This window comes from Crocodylus siamensis, chromosome 4, assembly GCF_052110815.1.
Source record: "Crocodylus siamensis isolate JL-2025a chromosome 4, ASM5211081v1, whole genome shotgun sequence".
NCBI classification, from domain to species: domain Eukaryota; kingdom Metazoa; phylum Chordata; order Crocodylia; family Crocodylidae; genus Crocodylus; species Crocodylus siamensis.
The window spans coordinates 121,249,571-121,274,437 of record NC_143398.1 but is presented as its reverse complement, the minus strand read 5'-3'; the positions used below and the strand labels follow the sequence as shown (position 1 = coordinate 121,274,437).

Sequence of the window (24,867 nt, the reverse complement as noted above, 5' to 3'; positions counted from 1 at the left end):
AGAAAGATGGGGAGTCTGACTTTTGACTATAGGGGGATGTAAACAGCAGTTATAGTGGGAGGAGTGGAGACTAGAAGCAAGTGAGGTCAGTAATCAGGAAGGATATTTGGAAGGACAAATAAGGGTAAAGTCTAATCTCAAATACTGGAGAGTAGAACAGAGATCTGGGCCTCACTGTACCAAGTGGCTCTCAGTTAGTTCAAAACTACAAAGTAAATACCTGCATATAATCAAAATAATCTAAAAAGTGGCCTAATGTTTCATAAATCAAAACGTATGGATACATTTTTCAGCCAAAAAATTTGAGACTCTTCTTAAGTTTTTAGGGAGGAAATACACTCTCACCATTGAGACCCTGTACTGACAAGAAGTAGACTTGAGTTTATATTCCTGGCTCTGCCACAAACTTCCTGTCTAACCTTGTGCAAGCTACTCACTCACCCTGTCCCACAGGCCTTGATCTGGTGATATTAATATTTCTTTTCTCTTCCTCCTGCTAACCCTACTACTGTGTTTCTAAGGTTTCCAGGAGTGAGTGACTTTTGAAGGAGGGACCAACTTTTGCTATATGTGCACTATATTCTCATAACAGCGACCTAATTTTGGCCGTGACCTGAAATGCTATCATAACACAAACAATATATTCATCTAAACCTATTCATTCCTCACTACCATATTAGGTTCTGGTCTGCACTCTCAACATTTCCTCCTCAAATATAAAAACACAATAAATAATGTATATTTAGGACTACTGTCCATCCCAGCCAAGGCAGTTGGAGCTTTTGATATAGAAGCAAGGAGACTGCCAACACTGAATGGTATTTCAGAGAGATTTTAATTCCCAGAAAAGAGAATCTTATCTTGAAATAATCTTCTAAATCAAGCTGTTACAGAACACAGGATTCTGTGACTGATTCATTCATAACCAAGCTATTGCTGGATACAGAGTAAATTATTTAATCTAAAACTGTATCGACCTTTAGTAACCATGATTTCCTTTTGGTGACACAAAGGTAAATGTGCACTGTAGTGTTCTCTCTGTCTCCCTCAACTGCCATGAGAAATGTAATCAGTTCTGCCCAAGAGGTTCTAATTTGTCACTCTGGCTCTAATACCCACAGCACAGCTGCTTGTTCAAATCCAAATAAACCCTGTTGCACTTGTGAAAACTGTAGATTACAAAACAAGAAACAAAACAAAGCAAAGGGTGGCAGAGAAACAGTTCAGGAAACAAAATGATTCAGGTGATCTGAAAAGGTTAAACTAGCACATATGGCACATGACGGTGTTGGTGACACTGGGCATAACCCTGGGTAACTCAGAGGGATGGAAGACCACGAGTGTCGAGGAAGTCCTTCTGCTCCAGGCTCAGAAGAGCCAAAGCCCCCCCTTGCCCAACCTTTGCAACCCTTTCTCTGGCGCCTGCAAATCTCCTGTCCTTCTGGAAAGAAGGCGAGCTAAAACTGTTATCTGTGGAATGCAAGGGCACCGCTCGGAGAGAGAGAGGAGGAGGAAAAGGGAAGAAAGAGGGGGGCCAGCGGGTGGAAAATCACTGACAGTGAAACTGACTGGGGTATAAAGACCTCGCTGTTGCAGGGTTAGGTGTGCAGGATTTGAGACAATACAGTCTCCCTGTGCCTTTTACTTGAGCTCAAATAAACTCTGTCTGCTTCTCCCCCAGTGTGTTTATTTGGCGCGACGCACACCGGGCAACGAACCCAATTCTTGCCTCCCTCAGGCACCTTGTGCCGGCAACAGTTTTGGCGCCCAACGTGGGGCTTGAGGCTAACATTTCGCCTTGCCCAGATCCCTCCTGGGGTCGACAACTTGCGGCAACAACCGACGCCCAGCGTGCACCGGTGGTTTCATCGGGGGCCTCGGCAGAGACGTGGTTTGATCGACCCCGGAGGGCACAAAGGTGCAACGCGCTCTAATAGTGGAGAAGCGATCGTGGGCGACGGTGTGAAATCGGTCCCTCGGATAAGGTAGGATAAGCTCAGAGCATTGTCTGTTAAGACCTGGGGACGCCCAGTGTCTCCCTGTAGGACCTGGGGACGCCCAGTATCTCCCTAGAGTATGGACAGGGACAGAGTACGGTTGGCAGGGCACGGTGTACACCCACAGAATGCATTCTGACTAATTGGAAACTGTTTAAGTCAGATCTAATGATCTTAAAAGGTTCTGTACAGTGAAATGGCCTCAATATCAACTGGAGAATCAGGAAAGGTGGCCTCCGGAAGGGTCAATTAACTACAATACAATTCTCCAATTACTCCTGTTTTGTCAGTGGATGGGTAAGTGGAATGAACATTTGTATGCACAATTGTTTATGGCTTTATGGAACAAGACAGATATTTTGCAGAAGTGTAATTTGACTCCGACAGGATCAGTAGTTGTTAGTGTTGAGTCTCAGCATTCCCCCCCAACCACTGTAATGCCAGAGTCGGCGTCCCCTTCGGCTTTAACACCTCCACCATATAAAGGTCATATGCCCCCAGTCCCAGAGATTCCTCCCTCAGTGGGATTTTATCCTTTACTTACTGAAACTGTAATAGCCCAGCCTGGGGCAGATGGGCGTGCAGCCCAGACCATGCAAGTATACACCCATGTACCTTTTAACCCGGTGGACCTGGCAGCTTTTAAAGCACAGGCTGGAGAATTTTCAACTAGCCCGAGTAAGTTTATCTCTGTCTTTGAGGGATGTTTAGCTAGTTACAAGCCTGACTGGGATGATTGTAATATCCTTATGCGAACCTTATTATCTGAAGTAGAGCGGAATCAAGTTATTTCCAAAGCCAGGGAGGAAGCACAGCGGAGGCATGAAAGGGATCCTGTCAATGTTCCTGTTCCGGCAGATGTGGTTCCCCTAGCAGACCCTAGATGGGACCCTAACAATCCTGTGAATCATACCTGTCTTACCTCTTACAAAGAACTGCTTATTCATGGGCTCAGGCACTCGGCTGTCCGACATAATAATTGGGCAAAGCCGTATGAAATAGTATAGGAGCTGAAGGAAAGTCCCATTGCATTCCTACAGTGCATCCAAGACGTCATTCGGCAAAATACCAGAGCAGACCCTGATGATCAGGCGATGGAGGCAATTATAAAGGGTATTTTTACCAGCCGTGCAGCCCCTGATATAAAGAGGAAGTTACAAAAGAAGGAAGACTTAATGGGTATGTCTGTAGCACAAATCCTGGAAACTGCAAACAGGGCATATACTCTCAGAGAAGGAGAAAAGGACAAGAGACAAGTTAGAATGCTAGTAGCAGCAGTACAGGCTGGAGTCAGAGAAAGGCCACAAGAAGGTGGGAGAGGCAGAGGTATAAGGGGTCGTGGGCGCGGGCGCCTTGGCCCACAAGAAAGACGCCTGGGACGGAACCAGTGTGCCTTATGCTGGTGAGAGGGACACTGGAAGAATGAATGCCCAGAGAAAGGGAGAGACTGTACTCCTGTAATGACAGCTGAAGGACAGGAGTAGGGGTGTCGGGGAAACGGACCACCCCACCCCCAGAACCCCAAGTAAAAATGTGGGTGGGGAATTCAGAAATTGATTTTCTGATAGACTCCGGGGCAGCACGGACCACTGTAAATCAACCTCTTCAACTTCCCGTAGCGGACTCTCTCACCGTGGTGAGTGCCACGGGAAAAAAGACTCAGTGCCCAGTGTATGCTCCTGCAGAATGTGCTCTGGGAGACCGGGCTCTTTCTCACAAATTGGTCTACCTTCCAGATTGCCCAACACCCCTGCTAGGACGAGACCTGCTTTGTCGATTAGGTGCATCACTGCATTTTACCCAGGATGAAATAACCCTCACATTGCCCCCTGAAAATGCATGGATAATGACCCTCACGGTTGAACCCTCGGCCATGGACGCTCCCCCGGAGTGGAACCAGTGGGAAGACCAGGTATACCCTTTGGTATGGGCAGAGGGGTTCCCTGGAAAGGCTACACATCAAACCCCCATTAATATCCAACTACTGCCAGGAAAAGGTCCAGTACGAATCAAGCAGTACCCAATCAAAAAGGAAGCCAGAAAGGGACTGCAAGAGACTATAGACTGTTTCCTAAAGTACAGCATACTGCGAGAGTGTCAGTCAGCCTGGAACACTCCTGTCTTGCCTGTACTAAAGCCTGAAGGCACATATCGACTGGTGCAGGACCTAAGGGCGGTTAACGAACGGGTTAAAACTATTCATCCCCTCGTCCCAAACCCGTATACCTTGCTGGCCTCCGTAGGGGGGCACTATACTCATTTCTCAGTTCTTGATTTGAAAGACGCTTTCTTTACAATTCCAGTTGACCCCCCCCTCTCAGGATATATTCTCTTTTGAATGGGAGGACAGAAAAAGGGTTAAGAAACAACTTTGTTGGACAGTATTAGCCCAGGGATTTAAGAACTCTCCTACCCTTTTCGGCCAGTCCTTAGCTAAAGACTTGGAGGAGTGGAATAATGAGCATGAAGTTCTCTTGTTACAATATGTGGATGATTTATTAATTGCTGCCATAGATTTAAACTCCTGCCTTAACGCCACGGTAAGCCTCCTGAACTTTATTGGGCTTCGAGGATATTGGGTGGCTCGAAATAAAGCTCAAATAGCTCTCCCCGAAGTACGATCCCTGGGATTTCATATAAGACAGGGGGAGCGCCAGCTTTCAAGAGAGCGAAAGGAGGCTATATGCCAGGTTCCCATCCCAAACAACCGTAAGCGCCTCAGGGCGTTTCTTGGCATGGCAGGTTTTTTGCAGAATATGGATCTCTGAATTTGGACTATGGGCAAAACCACTATATGACTGTGTGAAAGGGGCAGACCATGACCCCTTTTATTGGACTCCAGAAGCCGACAAGGCATTTAAGATACTTGTCGCCCCCGCCCTGGGGTTACCGGACCTTTCTAAACCTTTCCAATTGTATGTGCATGATTGAAAAGGGATGGCTCTGGGAATGGTTACTCAATTGTTGTGGGGTGTGGAAACGTCCTGTTGCTTATTTCTCCAAACAGCTTGATCCAGTTGCCAAGGGATGGCCAGTGTGTTTACGAGCAGTTGCGGCAACTGCCCTAATACTTGAGGAAGCTGAAAAGTTAACGCTGGGAGGAGTTGTGCAGGTGTATACCCCACATATGGTCCAGGCTCTGCTAGACTCGAAGGGGGCTGGCTCACCCAGGCTCGAGTGGCTCGGTACCAAGCTAAGCTGTTGGAGAACACTTAAGTGACTCTGCAGCCCTGCCCCTCCCTCAACCCAGCTACTCTCTTACCTGAAACGGAGGAACAAGAGCATGATTGTTTAGACATCATAGATGCACAGTACCCCAGCCGTGCAGACCTACAGGATCAGCCACTTCTGAATGCTGATTGTGAGTGGTACACTGATGGCAGTAGCATTGTTGTAGAAGGGCAAAGGAGGGCAAGTTATGCTGGTGTGACCCTCTATGACATTGTTGAGGCCAAGGGTTTGCCCGCCGGAACATCTGCTCGACTTGCTGAACTGGTGGCCCTGACCCAGGCACTAGAACTGTCAAAAGGGAAACGAGTCAACATCTATACCGACTCTAGGTATGCTTTTGGAGTACTGCATGCCCATGCTAGCCTATGGAAACAAAGGGGACTGCTGACAGCCCAAGGCTCCCCAGTGAAGTATGGACCCCAAATTCTCTGACTCCTGGAAGCTGTTCAACTTCCCTCGGAAGTGGCAGTAATGCACTGTAAGGCACATCAGAAAGAGGATCAAGACGTAGCCAGGGGTAATGCCCAGGCAGACAGAGAAGCTAAAATTGCTGCCGCCCTGAGGATGCCGAGACCTGCTGACATCCCTATGCATGCTCTCATTCCATCAGTGGGGGAGCTCCCGGATCCCCAGTACTCAAATGAAGAAAAAGAACTAGCCGACAAGCTTGGTCTCCAAGAAAAGAAGGGATGGCTGTGCTCCACGGACGGGAGGATCCTCTTACCGAAGAGCCTGACCCAGCCGGTGTTACAACAGCTACATTAAACTACACACGCTGGAAAAGAAGCTCTCACTCAGTTGGTGAACAAATATTTTCTAACCTCTGGACTTCGACCTCTGGCCTCCCAAATACAGGCCAGCTGTTCGATTTGTCAAAAGAATAACCCTCGACCCAGTCTCTCAGCACCTCCAGCCACTTTGGAACCTACTCCAGGCCCCGGACAGGTTTGGCACATAGACTTTACTGAGTTCCCCCGAACTCAAGGATTTAAGTATCTCCTTGTTATAATAGATCGATTCAGCGGATGGCCTGAAGCCTTTCCATGTTGCAATTGTACAGCCAAGACTGTAGCTCTAAAATTCGTCCGGGAAGTTATTCCCCGCTTCGGACTTCCCCAGTGGATGGAATCTGACAACGGAACACATTTCACTTCAAAGATCATCCAAAACATCTCAGATGCCTTACAGATCCCCTGGAAACTCCATACTGCATGGCGACCACAAGCTAGTGGTTTAGTAGAACGTACAAATCAGACCCTCAAGCGTCATCTATCAAAGATCTGCCAGGAGGCCTCTCTGCGATGGCCTGATGCTTTACCCCTTGCTTTGCTTCGTATCCGTGCCCCCTCCCCAAGGGAAGATTAGGGCTTAGCCCCTTTGAAATTATGTTTGGAAGGGCATGGCCTATGAACGGGACGCCGGTTCTAGCAGGGGAGTGGGAAATAGGGTGTAATATTTTGTCATGGTATATGTGCTCTCTGTCTGCTGTTCTTTCTTCTCTCCATAGGTACACTAAAGACTTGCAGCCTCTTCCGCTGGATGCTCCAGTCCACTCATTACAGCCGGAGATTCCATGCTCATTCGGACCTGGAAGGATGAGCCCCTCCAAGAGAAGTGGAAAGAACCTCACCCTGTCCTACCAGTTTCCCACACAGCGGCAAAGGTCGATGGACACAAGAACTGGATTCATCACGAGACAGACTTGGCATGATCTTTCTCCCAGTGTACGGAGTGGGCTGGTTAGCCAAGCTGTATCGTCAACTTTCTGCGTTTCTTACAAAATTTGCCAGTGACACTTTAGCTATTTAAAACTGTTATCTGTGGAATGCAAGGGCACCGCTCGGAGAGAGAGAGGAAGAGGAAAAGGGAAGAAAGAGGCGGGCCAGCGGGTGGAAAATCACTGACAGTGAAACTGACCGGGGTATAAAGATCTCGCTGTTGCAGGGTTAGGTGTGCAGGATTTGAGACAATACAGTCTCCCTGTGCCTTTTACTTGAGCTCAAATAAACTCTGTCTGCTTCTCCCCCAGTGTGTTTATTTGGCGCGACGCACACCGGGCAATGAACCCAACTGTTGCCTCCCTCGGACACCTTGTGCCGGCAAAACGACGGGGTGGGCAAAATATGGCCCAGGGCCGGATTCGGCCCACCAAGCACTTTCATCTGGCCTGCAGTGCCCACCAACTAATTGTACCCCACCCAGCCCTTCTACTTGCAAGAGTGGGAGCAAGGCACCCATGTATACACACCCCCTGTCAACATATCCTATGGTGCCTCACTCCTATGCTTGTGGAGGAAGGGCCCAGTCCAGCCAGCATGCAGCTTCTGGGTGGGGCTCTGCTGCAGCTGCTGAAGGACCTGCTCGATTTCCCTAGCATCCCGCTAGCTCTGGGCAGCAGGTAGGGAAGCAGCAGGGGCAGGGCAGCAGGAGAGCTACAGCTGGGTGAAAGTGCAGAGCATGAGGTTGACAGCAGCACGGATCCCGGACCTAGGGGGTGGCGGCAGTGTGGAGCTTGGGTGGGCACGGTGTGGGTGGGAAGGAGCGGGGGAGGACCCCCCACACTCTCCCCATGGTGCGCAGCCCCTGCAGGTGGTGGCAGCAGCAGCAGGCAGGAATGCTTGGGGCACTTGTGCCCAGAGCAGGCGCTGGTGCCTGGCAGTGCACAGTTCTGGCCAGCGCTGCACAGCACGGTGAGCAGTGCAGCTTGGCTGGGCCGCGTTTATTATCGAGGCTCCGCACTGTGCACATAGAACTCCGGCTCTTGCACACCACTGGAGGGAAGCTTTGCGCTGGAGTCAGAGGCCTTCACTGTTCCCTGCCGTGCAGGTCCTGAGACTCTGTGGGGAAGCAGGGGGCATGGCTCCCCTCCACTTCCAGCAGAATCCCGGGACCTGCACGGCAGGGAAAAGCGGAGGCAGCTGGCTCCAGCGTGGGCTTCACCATGGTGGCATGCAAGTGCAGAAGCTGCACGTGCACAGCAGGGAGCCCTGGCGATAAAGGCAGCTCAGCAGGGCTGTGCTCTTTGCTGCACTAGGGCTTATGCCGGGTACGAGCACCCACACCTGCTGCTCCTGCCGGTGGGGGCTGTGTATCATGGGGGGAGTGTGCAGGGGGTCCTCATACCTCCCCACCCTACCTCACACCCCACAAATACCAGACACCCACACCCTGTCTCTATAACCACCCCTCATATACACCCCCATACACATAGCCATACCCCCTCAACCCCCCCACGTCCCCTATACACCCCCCCACACATACACATGCACCCCCATTACACACACACATACACCCCCCACACACCACCATACACCCCACATGCCCACCATACATGCACATACTCTACCATAACATACCTCCACCAATCACCCTCCCCCTGACAATATACAAGACTAAGACTTTATTCTTGAGTTATTATGCTATCACCTCTATATACACTCTTCAAACACAAATCATAACAACTATTTTGGCAATAAAATTAAAATATGTTATAGTAGGTGTTTGAAGTGTTTTTTTCTGCTTCTAAGATGGCAACCCCCACTTCCCAAAAAGAGTATTTCTGGGGGGGCAAGGGGAGGGACTTCCAGTGGCAAAGGTCAGAGGTTAGGGGCAGGACATCCAGTCCCAAGATGGCTACCAGGGGGTGGGGCAACTGTCAAGGGGCGGGACTACCCATGCAGTCCTCAAAAGCTCAGCAAGCCTCATTAAGCAGCCCTCCAGCTGAAATAATTGCCCACCCCTGGTATATGAGAAACTTGGGTGACAGAGGTTTGCTTACAAATAGGATAAGCAGGTATTCTGCCCCAGGTCAGAGGTTCAATTACAGGGCAAATTGCTGATGACTGAAAATTGCTATGATGTAAGCTAGGCAACAATGAAGTGTATGTATATCAATCTCCATCTAGAACCCAGTGGAGGGGTGTCCATAATTTAGAGAGCACTATCACAAATAGCTCTACTTTATACAGTGTCTTTACAGTAAAGAATCTGAAAGCCCTTTTTGCTCTAAATATGAGTATACAGAAATCCCTTCCTGTAACACTTGAAATGTACATGCTCCCACATGACTATGGTGGCACACCAAAACTGTTCATCACTGTATAGCAACAATCTGGGAAAACCAGAACTGTAACTCCATTGAAATTATGGGGAACAACAGTTTTGGTAGATATTACAAGCCATGTTACAAGAACTCTGGAGTGGATAAACATGTGACTCCTGAAGCCTGATGAAGAAGGCGGCAGAAACTTCCCACGCCTATGGTCTGGATAACTTCAGCCCTCCTAAGCTTGGGATAAGCAGTACAGGTGGTTGCTGCACTGAAGACTTGGTGCCTTCTTATGTTTTGTTCTTCCTACTAAGGTTAACCAATATTTTTTTTGGAAAAAGCTGAGCCATTGCTTTCTTTCACTACTCACAGCTCCACAAGGAAAGACCTTCCAGGCAACCAATCCAGATGGGCCCAACATACAGTGAGAGTTTGTAGACTGAAATCCATGTCCCAATATGAATGGGATAACTGTAGGATTCTAACCTGAGAGAGATGAGGGCATGAAGACTGTTGACTGGAAAAGATACATTTAGAGAGGCGTCACTGAAGGCATCCAAGATGCAGCTAGGCCTGAACAGCGACAACTTCATGCTGGAATTTGGTTTTGAGACTAGCAGTATGGGTAGACATTCTTTTAAAGCACTAAAGATTTCAGTGATATTTGCAGTATCATGAAAGCCTAGCTGATACAGGTATTACACATGGCGCAAAAAATTCTTGAGCTGCCAAGAAGTTCTTGTTGGAAAGAGGCAACTTTTTGTGGTAGTTTGGCTATGCTTTTCCCACTACAAATAACTTGAGTGGCTCTATGCTTGCTTTTTGAAGCAACGAAGGGACATATATAGTACTACAAATTTAACACTTGTCCATAGCATGGGCTAAATGCAACTTCTCTTGCTTTGTCCAATGTAAAAGACCAAAGTTAAATTTTGTCTGTCTGTTCAAACAGTTATCCAAACAAAGATATCCATAAGGCTCTTATATTTATGCTAAGGGATAAAAAACACCACCTATAATAGAAGCTACTGGTGTCTTGACTGTCCTTTAGGAAAGTGATCACCCTGTGACACAGTTCTTTAGCAATGACCAAACTATCATAGAACAATGCTCAGACTAAAAGACATAGCTTGATAATTCTCTTTGGTAATAAGTGATTTCATGAATATAAACTAGAGACAGAAACTGGTCTAGATAGAAACAGACCCTAGAATGCTGAAAGTCACATCAGTGATGACACAGCTTCCATAGAAACACTGTGTAAAAGTCATCACTTAAACATTAGAAAGTGAACAGGAAATTGTAAAAGTGCATGTTAAATATCAGAGTTCCACGTTGAATATATGTTCAAGACCACCCTTGAACAAAAGTGAAAATGGGGAGCTGCATGAAGAGGAGTTAGAAGTCAATACAATTCAAGCATAGCCTATTTCTAAAACAAAATTGGACAATTTAAAATGAGAAACACAAAGTGACCTGGACTTAGAGCAGTCTGAAACAGTAATTCTAGACAGATGATTAAGGCATTTTCAAACATAAAAACCTATTGGGAGGATATAGATGAAACTGTGCACACGATGGATGACTGTACAAAGAATATTGTGCAACAGCTCTGTTATATGATGGAAGATGTTATGTGTAATCCACCATTCCCATCTGAATACTGAGAAATATAAAATCAGACTTTGCAACATCTACTTCTTCTCAGATAAAAACGTTGCCATGAGAAAATATAGCCGTGGATCCTAGGCTGCATGCAAATTATTAAGGGGTGCATCATAAAGTCACCAATTACCCCCTTATAAAGTAGTATAGCACCAAAGATTTCTTGTGTTGCTTGTGGCTATTCCAGGAAGGGGCTGCCAAAGCACAGTCTATCTCAAATGGTGTCTATGAGGTAAAGTCAGCCAGGCAAAGGAGCCACAATGGTATGTATCACTTAAGGATTCTCTCACAAGGGGAGTGAAAAAATCCTCTCTCTCCATCCCCTCATCTAAGACAGCACCAGCCCAGCGCCCCCGCTTGTTTACTCTGACTGGTGGATCCACCTACGTGACTCCATTGGGAAGGGGGAACTCACTCTCCCTTTGTTCCAGTTTCCTGCCCAAATACATGGGAGGCACTGGTCACTCCACAGCGGGGTTGCTGACGTTTTTCAAATTAACTAGCCTGCACCAACCATCTTCTGAGGGTACTGGTTTCTGGTTGGGACGATGTGATGAGATCACCAAAGTTTTAAAAGGGGTCACTCCATTTTGGAGAGGTCAGTCATTTTGGTACACTGAAACAAGCAATAAGCCTCCAGAGATCCATCAGTCTCTGGATGAACATGTGAGAAACTCACCTGAAATTTAGCCAGTAATTTAGGATTAAGTGAGTTAGACGCATATTGAAAGGGGTCAACAAGCCCATTTTGTTTTGCTTAAGTAGGTCGTCTTTCAATTTCCATTGTTTTGTATTCCTTCCTCACTCTCTCCCTCTTTGATTAATAAAGCTATCTGTTATAGCATGCCTCGCTGTAAATGCTTATAAGGGTGAGACTAGTCTTTAAAGTCCCCTGTGTTCAGCTGGCTAAGGTGAATCTTTTTACTTTCCTCCTGTATAGGAGGCTGCTTGTGAATACTTCAGGTTAAAGGAAGCACTCCAAAATACCACAGTAGGCTAAACATCCTGAGGTCACCAGGGTCTGTGTACCCCAGGCTATGCAGAGCCCTAACAAAGACCAGGGCCCTGGTGGCAGCTATAACCCCAGGCTTGTGGGTGTGCTCCAGGACGGGGTTGGCCAGACATAGGCCCCCCCCAGGGGACACACCCAAAGTGTGTTTTTTGGTCAGGTGCAGTGAGGCAGGTGGCTCGGTGCAGAAGTGTCCCCCACTGGCCCACCCCTACCTTTCTTAGAGTTGTGAAAAGCAGATGTTTCAGGGCAAGAATCTGAATTCTGATACCCAACTGTAAAAACTGCATTACAGAGAGAGAAATGCACACAAAATACTGAAACTACATGATGCCCAACTGCCCTTGCTCTAAGGTTGACACAGACTATTTTAATTAATTAGCGAAGTATTAGTGGAATGTTATTCATTTCATTTGAGTTTTAACTTCTCTGTTACCTAATGCACTGAATAGTAATGCAATACCACACTGTAAGCCTCAGCATGCTCACCACAGTGTTTCAGGTAAGTAGAAAGTAGATGACAAGCCACAATACACAAGCAGCTCAGTTTAGCAATCCCTTCTTATTGCTGTATCAGCTGAAGTACACCATGTTGCACCCTTATTGTAAGTTAGCAAATGAGTTGGTACAATAGCAAAAACTTTGATTTTAAAGTCTCTGAAAAAAGCCCATAAAGTTTAATGGAACCACACTTAATAAATGTTGAAATGCTGAAAGACGCTTTAAGACCACCAGTTCAGAGGCTCAGAGAGGATAAACTCCTTGGAGTTAAAAACAACTCTCTTGCAGCAGTCATGAAATAACTGTATCAGCAAATAGGGTCAGAATTTTTTAAATTTATTATTTGATTTTTTTAAAGGGAAGATGCAACAGTTGCCACTGGGGTTTGTGGCCAAAACCTGGAAGCATGTCAGGTCCTTTATGTCATACCTGTATTACACTACTCTGTTCCAGGATGAATGAGACTTTGTGAGTTTTAAAAGGGGAAAGCAACAACCCCAAGTGATATGTAGGAGAAAATATCATCTTTTGCAATTCTTTACCTCTGATAATATACCAAGACTCTGTTTTATTCTACTTTCTCTGACACTGAAGTCTATGTTTTGATGTTTGGTGTACCCTGTTACTGGAAATAAACCCTATCCATTCATTTATGAGCTACCCCTTTTGTTACTCTGTCACATTAAGAAGTAAGCCCTTACTTGGATATCAGTCAGCTTGTTTAAGAAGCGAGTGGCCAGCTGAGGTCCATTCTCCATAGTTGGAATGTGCAAATTCTAGGATGGAATTTAAAAAGAGAATAATTATTATACAGCCAATAATACAGTGGTTATTAACCTCTTCAGACTCAGACTATGTGTGGAAAAGAATAGAATAATTCTTCTGTTGTAAAAAACTCAGAAAGACCACAACAGGCACCACTAGATGTAGACTCTATTTACTACCTGCATAACTGTGTTAAAATAAAACAAATGCATTTCCAATAACCAACATCTTCATGTCTCCCATCATACTGGGAAAGTACAATATTATTTAATAGATATATACCAACTATTTAATTATTCTAAATCACTATTCTATTGTGGTTGTCCTAGTATATAGCTTGTCAAAGAAATGACTGCATTTTCCATTCTTAAAATTGCTTTGGACTGTAAGTGAACACAAAGTGAGAGAAATGCTCTAATTGTGGTTTTCAAATTTTTAGACTTAAGGCATGCCTTGAAAAATGCCAGCTCCTAGTTTTCACTCTTTTATTGACTACAGAAAAAAAACATTAGAACAATATTTCTGTTGGAAAAAACTTAGCGAGACCACAACAGGTCAAAATATTGTTAACTCTATGGATTCATGTTTAAAATGTCTAAGTTTAACTTGTGAATCATGTTTACCACCTAAGAGTGGTAACATTGTGGCACCCTGCATCACCCTTGATAGAATCTCAAGGCACTTTGGTTGAGAATCACTGCCCTACAGAATTCCCTTGGATGAAAAAGAAATCTTTCAGCTGCTATACAGCAGACAGAGGTAGCTTTGCTACCTTGTCTTAGTCCTGACACCTAGATCAGCTTCATTACAGCTGCGAGAAATAAAGGGCATGGGTCATGTTAGGCATGGGGAAAAGCAGAAGAGAAGGAAAGGGGAATAATAGCACAAAGCTGTGTTCCCTGCACAACCAGGTTTTTTGCTCATGCATGGTTTTCTGCTAGCAGTATACCTTAAAGTAGATCCTCTGCAAGGAACGATATGACCATGATGAACAAAACAGGATCAGACCAGCTCTCAGTGAGGAAAGATCTGACCCCAATTCATGTTTACTCCTCTGTCAAGCTGAACAAACTGTTTTTCCTATTTTAACAATCTGATGAAAATTTGAAATGTTTTTTTTTTTTAAATGACAAAAACTCAACTAACTTTAAAATAAAATTGCTGCCTCTGACCGGTCAGCTAAGAGCTAGTTATTTTCTTTTTCACATTTTGAATTCACAGATTAAATATAAAAAAGGGAGGAAGAAATTCTGGTAACACACACAGAGAAAAAGACCCTAAAAGTATTTTTCCCCCAACCAGCTCTACTGCTTAGTCACTTGGAAGGCAACAAGACAATATGCTTGTAAGATACACCTCCACCTCAGACAATGGCTTGGCAGCAGAGCTACAACCAGCCTCCTTTTCTACCTAGTTATTTCTTTTTCTTTCAATTCATAGTTAATAGGGAAAATGAACGAATAAAAACATATAAATGGTTCTCTTACTTCATTCTTGTATAATATTTTAGAAATGGGACATACAATACAAGCAGTCCCAGCACCAAACATCTCCTTCACTCTGTTTTCCTCCAAGGCAGTTGTCAGATCACTCATGGTGATGTACCGCTCAGACACTTTGAATTCTCCCTGCAACAGAATCCAAAAAGAAAAGAGGCAAGCACATCATCTTAAAAATCAAAGTACTTTCCTCAACTTAAATGCCCTGAATTTGTTGCACTTGGCCTATTTTAGGCTATAAATCTATCTGGGTCAAGGTGGAACCTGGTCAACAAATGAATGACCTACAAGGAAAAGTCAAAGGTCTGCAACATGAGATGCTGTCAGTTCAGGGTGTAGCAGTCTTCCCTCTGACTTAGTATTGAACCTCAACACCATATTACAGAACACTGTGCAGATGGAAAATATATTTATAATGATATGAAAAACAGAGAGGACGTGTTTATTTATGTTTACTAATGAACTTCTTAGCACTTGTCTTCAAATCTCTTATCAAATTCAACTGTAGCTAACTATATTCTACTCACCTGGAATTCCTCCTGTGGTTCCAAGTACATGAAGTACTTCAATTCCTGCCCTAATCTTCTATTGTGGCTTGCATGTATTTGCAATATTCTAAATTCATGTTACCCATACCACAAATGATAAGCGAAGTTATTAACATTGCACCGGCATAATAAACGTCCACATGCTACCCTGCAGAAGTACTAAGGAATCCTAACCATCTTTCCATTCCTGATTTAGGGGAAATGTTGATGAACACTAAATGTTTAATTAATATTTCAATTAAACATTGAAATGTTGTCATTTGGTTGTGGAAACTTCATTTTCTACCCAATCTATGACTTAACCCTTGGGCCTTGAACTAATTCTAATGTGGAACAGGAGCCATCTGCGCAGCAGAAAACGTGGCAATTAGCTCTGGATGAGAATGAAAGTTAAGGGCTAGGAAGAGAGAGGAAGAGCACAGTGGACAAAGAGTGATCAGAGGGAAAAAGAAATATGTAAGCAAAAGACAAAAATGATATAACAAGATTTGGATGCAGATTAGTGCCTCTGGAACAAGGCAATGGTGACTGAAGTTATGTCTATGCTGAAAGTGAGAGTTATGATTACAGCATGTGCATGAAGGCAAGGACCCTTGTGAGGGCTAGCAACTTCAGTACATAACATGGTTCCCAGGGACTTACGCAGGCTTTACTGAGACTCATGCTGCCTTGTCTTTACTGCTATTGTTATCCAGTATACCCAGATAAAAGTGCTGTACTGTCCCTTACAAAGTGCTGTCATACCTCTGACTGCAATGTAAATGTTACACTTGGAACCTGGACTGAGGCAGTAGCACTATGGGGAGCCCTTCAAGCACAAGATGAGATTTTCTACAATATTATCAATTGGTTTAAATCTGATAAACTGGATGCAGACATCACAGAATTAGACTCTGCAAGCATTTGGGTGCATTACACCTATGCCTGGATTTAAGGCTAGAGATGTGAAATGACAGAACGAGGAACTGAGGGATGAAGGGGTCACGAATGATAAGTGCTTATTTGCTTTAGCCTGTTTGAATTAGTGGGAAATGGAGTCTACCAACCCCAATTCAAAATTAATGAAGGTTTTTATGTAGAAATGCTATGGGGAATGTCAAGAAGTAGAGGTGCACCGATACATTGGTCCGATATCGGATCAGTATCAATATGAAGAAAATTGTCTATATCAGATATTGGCCCAAAGGGGCCAATAATTTGGCTGATAAATGCCTGTGCTGCATGCAGCCACAGTGCAACACAGAGAAGAGCTGGCAGCATGGAGAGCTGCCTCTAGCTGGTAAGTTGGAAGGGCAAGGGAAACGGAAGGGGTGTATGGGACAGGGCTGGGGGGGCGCAGATCAATGACCCCCGGTGAGGGAGGAGGCAGTAGCTGCCCAGGTGGGGCAGGGAGGAGCACAGGATGGAGGTGTGACTCATAGGGTGAGGACGGTTCCTGCTGCTGCTTGCACCCTGGAAGGGCAGGGCAGCGGGGCCTCTGCCGCTGGATCTGCGCAGTGTGGGGCGGATGGCAGCTGCGGAGTGGAGCTGGAGCTGCATGGGGCTTTTCTTGCCAGGGGCTGGGCTTGGAGCAGGCTCCAGCAGAGATGGGAGGAGGCTGCAGCTACCCCAGATTTTGCGGTAGCTCCACTCCAAGCCCCGCACTGCTGCTCAGTGCAGCCCTGGCTGAACACCCCACCTCCACCCAAGCGCCAAGAAAAGTTGCAGCTGTGGCAGGCGGCCGTGTGGGGCTGGGAGCGGAGCTGAGGCAAAATTTGGGGTGGCTGCAGCCTCCTCCCAGAGCTGCCAGAGTCTGCTCCAAGCTTAGCCTGTGGCGAGAAGACCCACATGGCACCAGCTCCACACCATGCAGATACAGGGGCACACACCCTCCACCCCCACCCTCCTGGGGTGCCCCCTGAGGACAGTGCCTGCCCCTGCCCCCTCCCTCACTGCAGGGGGCATTGATCTGCCCCTTCGTTCCCCTTCTGTCCCCCCTCCCCTTCCACCATACCGAACTTACTACCTAGAGGCAGCAGTATTGGATCGGTATCAGCCAATATGCCCTTAAATATCAGCTATCAGTATTGGCCCCCAAAATCTCTATCGGTGCACCCCTATAAAAAACATTTTACATTGTTCTGTGGGATGTATGTTGGTATTTTGATGATACAGCTGAGACAGTCATTTAAAATGCTCCCTTATTTCCCATTTTGTGTAAAGGAGTTATCCGGATCAGCTGAAACCACAAGGCATTATTTAAACACCTTGAGTGACTTATTTTCACAACTACTTATTTCATGAACATTAAAATTGCTATGACTAAAGAACAAGGCAAGCACTAACCCACAGGCGTGCCAAATCCAAAATACTCTGTCTTGTCACTCCAGGAAGAATGATGCCATCTAATGGTGGAGTTGCCAGCTCCTCTTCTATTAAAACCAAAGCACAAAACAGAAGTCCCAATGTAAATGAACAATAGCCAAATAAAAAGAGCAGTATATGATAGCTGAAACATCATGTGGGAACAAGTGCCATGGACCAACAGTCAGATTTGAACAATCACTAGTAATTCATAAGAAAAGTACAAATGGCACAAGCTCAGTCTGAACAAGACGCTAGCCAATTTGAACCCATGCATATATCTGGATGACTGGGAAAGAAGCACAGTTAATTGTTAGAGAACAGAAATGGGCTCTATTCCTGGCTGTGGTGCCAACTTACTGTATGATCCTGGAAAATCATTTAACCTTTCTGGATCTTCAACCTCAAGCTTAGGAGGCACAAGTGGAAGTTGGCTTTCTAATCTGCTTGGTGGCAGGGGCGATGTGTAGGAGGTACACGTGTACCCCGAGAGTGCTGGTGCACCCCGTGAGGCCACGCTCCCTGTTTAGCCAGTGGGCAGGGGGGCGGGCAGGAGCACCAGTGCCCTCCCTACAAGCACCAGACGGGGAGTGGGGCTGCCAGCAAAAGCGGCTGTGCTGCTTCTGGAAGTGGCCACAGGAGTTTCGGAAGCAGCGCAGTTGCTTTTACGGTGAGTGAAATCGGACACGGGGGATGCCCCCTCCCAGTTGCTGACTGGTGTTGGGCACATCCCCACTCCCCCCTGACACAAGGGGCACCAGACACCTATGCTTGGTGGCTATTATAATACTATGTTTAGTTAGTAAACATTTGTACGGACTTTTGAGGGTAACTCGCTAGACAACTGAGTGTCATAGTTCAGGACCTTTCTGTTCTGGGTTTGATGAGAAGCACACGTAATGAGTGATTAGAAGTTTCCTCATCACTGACATTGATGACAATAATCTGATACAATTTACATTTAATTTCCCCACTTAATAAACTTCCCCACTTAATACATTACTCTGCATCTAAAGAGCAGCTACAAGCAGGAGCTCAGTACACACTAGACTGCTGCCTATCCACCATGTCTCAGCCCAGAGCTGGTGGGCAGAAAGCAAGGTTAAGAAAGAAGGTCATCCTTCATATCTGCTCAGCCCTTGGCCTTTCCACCAAGACTGCCAGTGTGAGCTCCAATTAGTGACAGCTGTGTAGTCTGTTCTGTGAAACCTAGCTGTGGATCAAGCTCACTTGCTGAATGGCCATCTTTAGGTATGGAAGCTTTCTGTACTCCTCTACCTACAATCTGGCTTGGATATAAAATGACATCTTAGAGATAAAAGACATAACCCTCTCTCTTTAATGCCCACAAACTCTGTGGCATTCTGGCGGGAGGCTTAGACACATATTTTATATGACATTTCATGGGAGAGGAAGTCAGCATCTCTGACAGTCCCAATCAGCTGAAGACATCTTTCCATCTTTCCTTCCCTCAACCTGTCTGGGATAGTCTGCATAGAATTCAGACACATCTGGCAAGTCCAATGCTCTGATTAAAACAGGCCTGTATGCTCTGGGTATTCTAAGTGGGGAAAAAAGAAAGGCAGTTTTAAATAAATGCGTCTAACATATTTAATTGTGCACTTAGTAAAAGCTAACACAATGAATACCCTGGGACTAGATGTAGCAAATTAAAAGATGATGATTATGAGTATGAATATTTTTAGGATGCACAGTCTCTTGTCTGCTCTCTGACTCCATTTAGTAAGTTAGTGATGCAGCCTCTAGCAGAATATGCAAACAGAGGTATCCAAATCTTTGGCAGACTTAAGTTGGGACAGATGTTCAGCACTCGAAATGAATCCAGATTTTTACACAGTGCTCTGTACTTGCTCCCTGAAAAAAGTTCTTCAACAGGCTTCCCCATGTTCTCTTCTAAGCACCTCAGACTCCTCTGTGAGTTAGTCTGTATCCTACGTGATTTTAGAATCACAGAGTAGGAAGGGACTTCAGGGACATCAACTCCCCTGCATAGATACAAGATGTGCCATTCCCAAACCATCCCAGAGACATGTCAATTCTATATACAAAATTAACCTGCTCATTGTATCCAGCAGCCTCAAGATATTTACAGACAATGTCTTATGCCACCAGGTATTAAGACACATACATTGCTTGCTTCTCTGCCTCAGTTCACTCATGCTTGTATTTCTTTCCATGGTCCAAGAGAATGGCTCCTATTTTTCCTATGTAACCTGAAATATTAATTTGAAAGTGGGCATGTACATTTGAATTATCATGACAAGCTACACAAATGCTGCCAAAGCATAGAAACAGCTCAGATATTTGTTAGCAGAAGGTACAATGCACTCAGAATAGGGTTACCTGCTGCTTGGGGGCTGACTTGTCTGTAGTGTCCATAATTGATCAAAGGCAGACTGATACATGCAGCAATGCTTTCTTTCTCTAAGACCTCCTTTTGCCTATTAGTCCATCATAACACCGAATAGGCTCCGGCAAACACATCCCAGGGTTGCCTGCTCTATATCCTGGCACAGCCAGTAAACTGGAGGGCACTAACCAGAAGCTACCCTGATGGAGAAGTTACTTTGTAACTTCCTTCTCGGTTGTACCACTGAAGAATCTGGTGCTGGCCAGTGACAGAACATAGGATCCACAGCTCTGATCTGACCAGAAACTTCCAAAGCTCTGTGTTTGTGATTTCACCAACTCTGGAATTTTCAAAATTGATCATTGGTTAGTTGCAAAAAGAGAAAATAATGTGAAGTGTGGTGTCTGAGCCTGTGACAACACACTCGGTACTGTTCCCCCTCTGGAGATATTATCCAGAATGGTTGGCCTGGATCTTTCTAAGCTCTACAACATGCACTGACTATGTTGTGTTATTCTGAAAATTTGCCAGGCCAGCTGCCAAACAGCACAAGTTGATAGAGTGTGGGAGTCTGCAAAACACTTTAAACTGCTTGCTTTATATAATTTTGTTAAGTGTACATATCACATCTACCAGCCTGGGGTCAGCTAAAGGAGCATCTGCTTCCATGGGTACCAGACAGAGAGGATGACACCATGTGCCAAAATGCTAATGCTCTTTGTGAACTGATACCAGAACTGGCTCCATATGGCTTCAGTTTGCTCATCTCAAGGAAAATGGTCTGACAGTTTATCTTTGAGTGATTTGATGGACTGGGGACACTAGGATTTACATTAGCATGTATGAGGTAGACCCCAGCATGGAATATCCTTGGGGGTCTTATTTTTTGTTTTTGCTTATATTATTACTGTTATGTTACTACTGCTGTGGTAGCACTGAGAAGCCAGCTACCCAATGTGCTGAACCAGTGGTTCTCAAAATTGTTTGGGCTGCATACCCCTGTTTAATTGGCTTAAATGCTCTGGACTCCTACTCTGTGTTCTGAAGGATAACTCTCATTGTCACCTCTCCAACAGATTAAGTGATACTATGAAGTTGTTCTCCATTTTCACTTTCTTCTTTTTCCTCAATCTATATTTCATCTTTCTCTTCTGCATCTAGTCCTATGTATTCTCTAGAAATTCGCTTCCTACCCTCAGGCGTCCATGTACCCCAGTTTAAGAAACACTATGCTAACACTGTACAAATCTGTAGCAAAGAGACAGTCCCAAGTCTGCAGAGCTCACAATCTAAGTGACTTTAAAATCAGGCCTTGAATTCTGCTGGACAGCACAAGCTTCTGTCCTTCTTACATAAGTGCATCTATAAACCTGGGGTAAGCCAATTATAACAAGATAAAAACATGACAGAATGGGGTGTGGGAGGGTATCAGGTGTACTTCTGGGTATCCATATCCTACTATTATATACAGACCTGGTCTCCTGTTCCTCCTGTGTCCTTCGTTTTCTGCATGGCTTCCTTTCACTTACTCTCAACCCCAACCAGTTCCCCTGACAATTTCCTTCCCTCTACATTTTGATTGCTATTGTACCCCATCTTCCTTTTACGTTTGCTTGCCATTCCCTACATTTGTTGCACCCACTCTCTGACGTGCTCCCCCTTTACCTTCTACCCACCCCCACTCCTCCCCAAAAAATCTATTCCTCTAAAATCACTGTTGTCACGGGAGACAAGATATACAATTATCCAGCTTTATTTACATAAAATATTATTACTGAGTGGTTCTTCAAGGATTTTCATCTGAGGGCACATCCACACATACAGGCACATGCACTTGCAGCAGCTCAAGTAGCAGTAGCACAAATTTGTGCCAGAGATTTGTGCCTCAGCACATGTGCCCGAACATGCACTTTGGTGTAGGGCAAATTGTACCACTTGGGGCAAACCGACCCTGCCCAGCTCCTCCCAGATCTTTAGCCAGGGAGAACTAGAGGATGGGGCCAGCACAGGTGCTATTTGCCTTCAGGAACTTCTGAGGCCTGTACAGTTGGTATCTGGGGACACTAGCCCCTTGTGCCAGCTGGACTGCTGAAGCAGCCCTGACCTAGAGTGGCCCCTGCGCCCTCTACCCACTGCCGCAGTCTGGCAGTGGGGGCTGCTGCCTGGCTGTGACCTGCTGCCACCTGTGACACCATGCGCCTCCTTGGACCCAAGGCCCCATGACTGTGTGCCTTCCAGACCCAGGCAGGGACTGCATGGCCACCTGGACTGTGGCATGGGCACTGCAGCAGAGCCTCTGGGCTAGCTACCAATGGGCCGTGGCTGCACAGTTGGCTTTTGGGTGTCACTGCTGTTATGTCTTCTGGTGCCCCCGCTCTGCCATCTGGGCAGCTATCACCCAGAAGATTTGCTCGTTACAGTGGCCTGCTTTGAACGGTTGAAGTGTGTCCTCCTGGCCCCGAAGGTGTGGGTTCACAGGCATGGGGTTTGTGGGTGGATTGTGTGGGGGGACTATGTGGGGTTGCCCGGCAGGTACGCACCTTCACACAGAACTGGGCTGGCTCCTGCTGCCACTGGGGGTTCCTGGCACTGCAGCCAGTGCTGTGCACCATCAGGCCAGCTCCTGATGGGCAGGCTGGCTCCTGCTTCTGCATGCCCACCACGTTAAGGCAGAAGCTGGCCCTGCCCAATGATGCGCGGCTCCTGCCTGCAGTGCTGCAAGCCCCAATGGCAGTAGGAGTCAAACCAGTTCTGTATGAAGGCATGTACCAGTGGGCTGGGACGACTCCATGAGCCACACTTCGCCCCTAGGTTTCAGGCGGTTTTGCTCACTGCCAGGGGACTCTGCCTGCAGCAGGCCACAAGGGACGTGAGGGCTCACTGCTGGCTGCTGCACGTGGGGGGTTGGGCTATGTGCCATGAGGAGGGCAGGTGGGGGAACCCACTCCTCCCACACAGTCCCCTCACAGTCCACTCTCCTTCCACTCCTGCTTACTGAAGACAGAGCCTGTGTCCAGGCCACTAGTGCCAGCCTTGTCCCACTTCTACTTCCTCCAGCATGCTGAGGCAGCGTGATGGAGTAGCAGGGGCATGCAGCAGGCATAGAGATGCTCTGGCCAGGTGCTAGAGCATCTTCTTGAAGGACCCAGGTTCCAGTTGCTTTGAGGTATGCTCCAGGAGCATGTCTTGCACTGCTTTTTTTTGCTGTGTTTTCTTTTGATATTGGGATTTCCAGGTATCAAACTTAGAGCCTGCGCTGTATATCTGCAGCCCAGGAAATATTTTTTCATTTGTGGTGTGCCTCCTGTGGTGTTTCAAACTTCTTTGAGATACTTCAACAGGCATGTGCTTGCTCGTGAGGACATGGCCTGAAGTTTCAAAGAGGTTTAATGTAATTAAGGTTCACATCACCTGTTTGAAGTAGGTATTATGAATTATGATTCCCATTTTACTGAGGGGTCAACAGAGACACTAAGCTATTCAATAAAACCAGAATTCAGAAAAAATGTACTTTGGGAAATAAAACCAGAATTCATAGTTTCCAGCCCTCATTCTCTAGACCAGTCATTTATTTTAAGGTCTTCCACTCTTGCAAGTTAGGCCTTTCAAATAGGAGAAAGAGACACGCTCCTGATGGCTGCTGTCTTTCAGCACCATCGTGTGCTCTGAAAATGTAAGCTTAGATGGATCAAGCTTTACCTTTTGTAAACATGGAAACAATCCTGGCTCTTTGCCATTCCTCACATATGTCACTGCTGCAAGTAGAATTTAATAAATGAAAGCAACTGCAGTCATTTATTTCTGTAATAACAGCCATTTAGACGTAGCTACTTTATAAGCTTCAGCAGAGCAATACCAGAAGTACCAAAACAGCATGAAGTGTGTCAGGCAGCTTTACTAGCAATTGTGTTGCTGCCTCCCTCTCACTTGAATCATTATGAAGGAGACATTTACTAGGCTCCCCATTCCCTGCTCAAGCCTGGAATATTGGACACCTCTTTTCTTTACAGTGGCTAAAGTGATCCAGCAATAGCTCGGAAGCACTGCTGAAATGACTCCTCATCCAATGCATTAGTAAAGGTGTTGTTGATTTTGGACCCTGGCTTATTTTATGCAAAACGCAGCACGTACACAAGCTGCATGTATGCTCTAAAAAGCACACAATGAGATGTATTTTCTGATGCCTGCGGTTTTGAGTGCCAAATCTCACTATTTTTATGCAAGGTCTCTCCCTCTTCTCAACTGCAGTATTTACACAATGAAACAAAAATATGGACCACCTAATTATTACCCCTTGGGAAGTGATAGAGTATTACAGCAGTCTTTTGCCACAATTCAAAGGTACAGGCAACTATAGACTGATGTGTATTTTTAATATTCTTTGGGGGAATTTTTGTGGGACACTCAGCTGTTTCTAGATCATAAGCAGGAATTAATTAATACATTGCTAGGTAGCTAATAACCCCTGCAGTGGTAATGATCATATTCTATGGAACAGCAGTTCTGTTAAGAGATATGAATATTTGTTATAACCATGTCACAATAGCACTATTCAGTTGTGCACTGGTAATGCAAATGATTGGCAGATCTTTGGAACACTATGGTATTGCAGCTGGATAATTCCTAAATATTCCTGGTTAAAGCACAATGAGAACATCAAATTCTAATTATCTCCTTTTTCATGCTGTCCTTCTGCTAGGCAGAACGAGCCAAATTCCACACTGCTGTAATTCCACTGAATGTATACACACAAATTTGCCCCACCAGTTACAAGAATGTCTAGTGTGATACAATCATTATCATCACACGATACTTTTCATTTATATAGGTTTAGCCAAGAGTTGGACTCAAAAAGTGTGTCCCCACATGCAGGGGCATACACTTACCGTG

At 45.7% G+C, this 24,867-nt stretch overlaps 1 protein-coding gene across 2 annotated transcripts in view; it reads right to left on the bottom strand.

Annotated features, from left to right (window-relative positions):
• Positions 1 to 24,867, bottom strand: part of BCAT1 (branched chain amino acid transaminase 1) — a 103,738-nt gene that overhangs the window by 10,677 nt on the left and 68,194 nt on the right. For both annotated transcript variants that reach the window (XM_090043586.1, XM_090043585.1), the window contains 3 exons: positions 17,589 to 17,674; positions 14,704 to 14,844; positions 13,153 to 13,227 (listed from right to left, as the gene is read on the bottom strand). In XM_090043586.1, the coding sequence (XP_089899712.1) occupies positions 13,153 to 13,227; positions 14,704 to 14,844; positions 17,589 to 17,674 (302 nt within the window). The remainder of the gene's footprint in view (positions 1 to 13,152; positions 13,228 to 14,703; positions 14,845 to 17,588; positions 17,675 to 24,867) is intronic.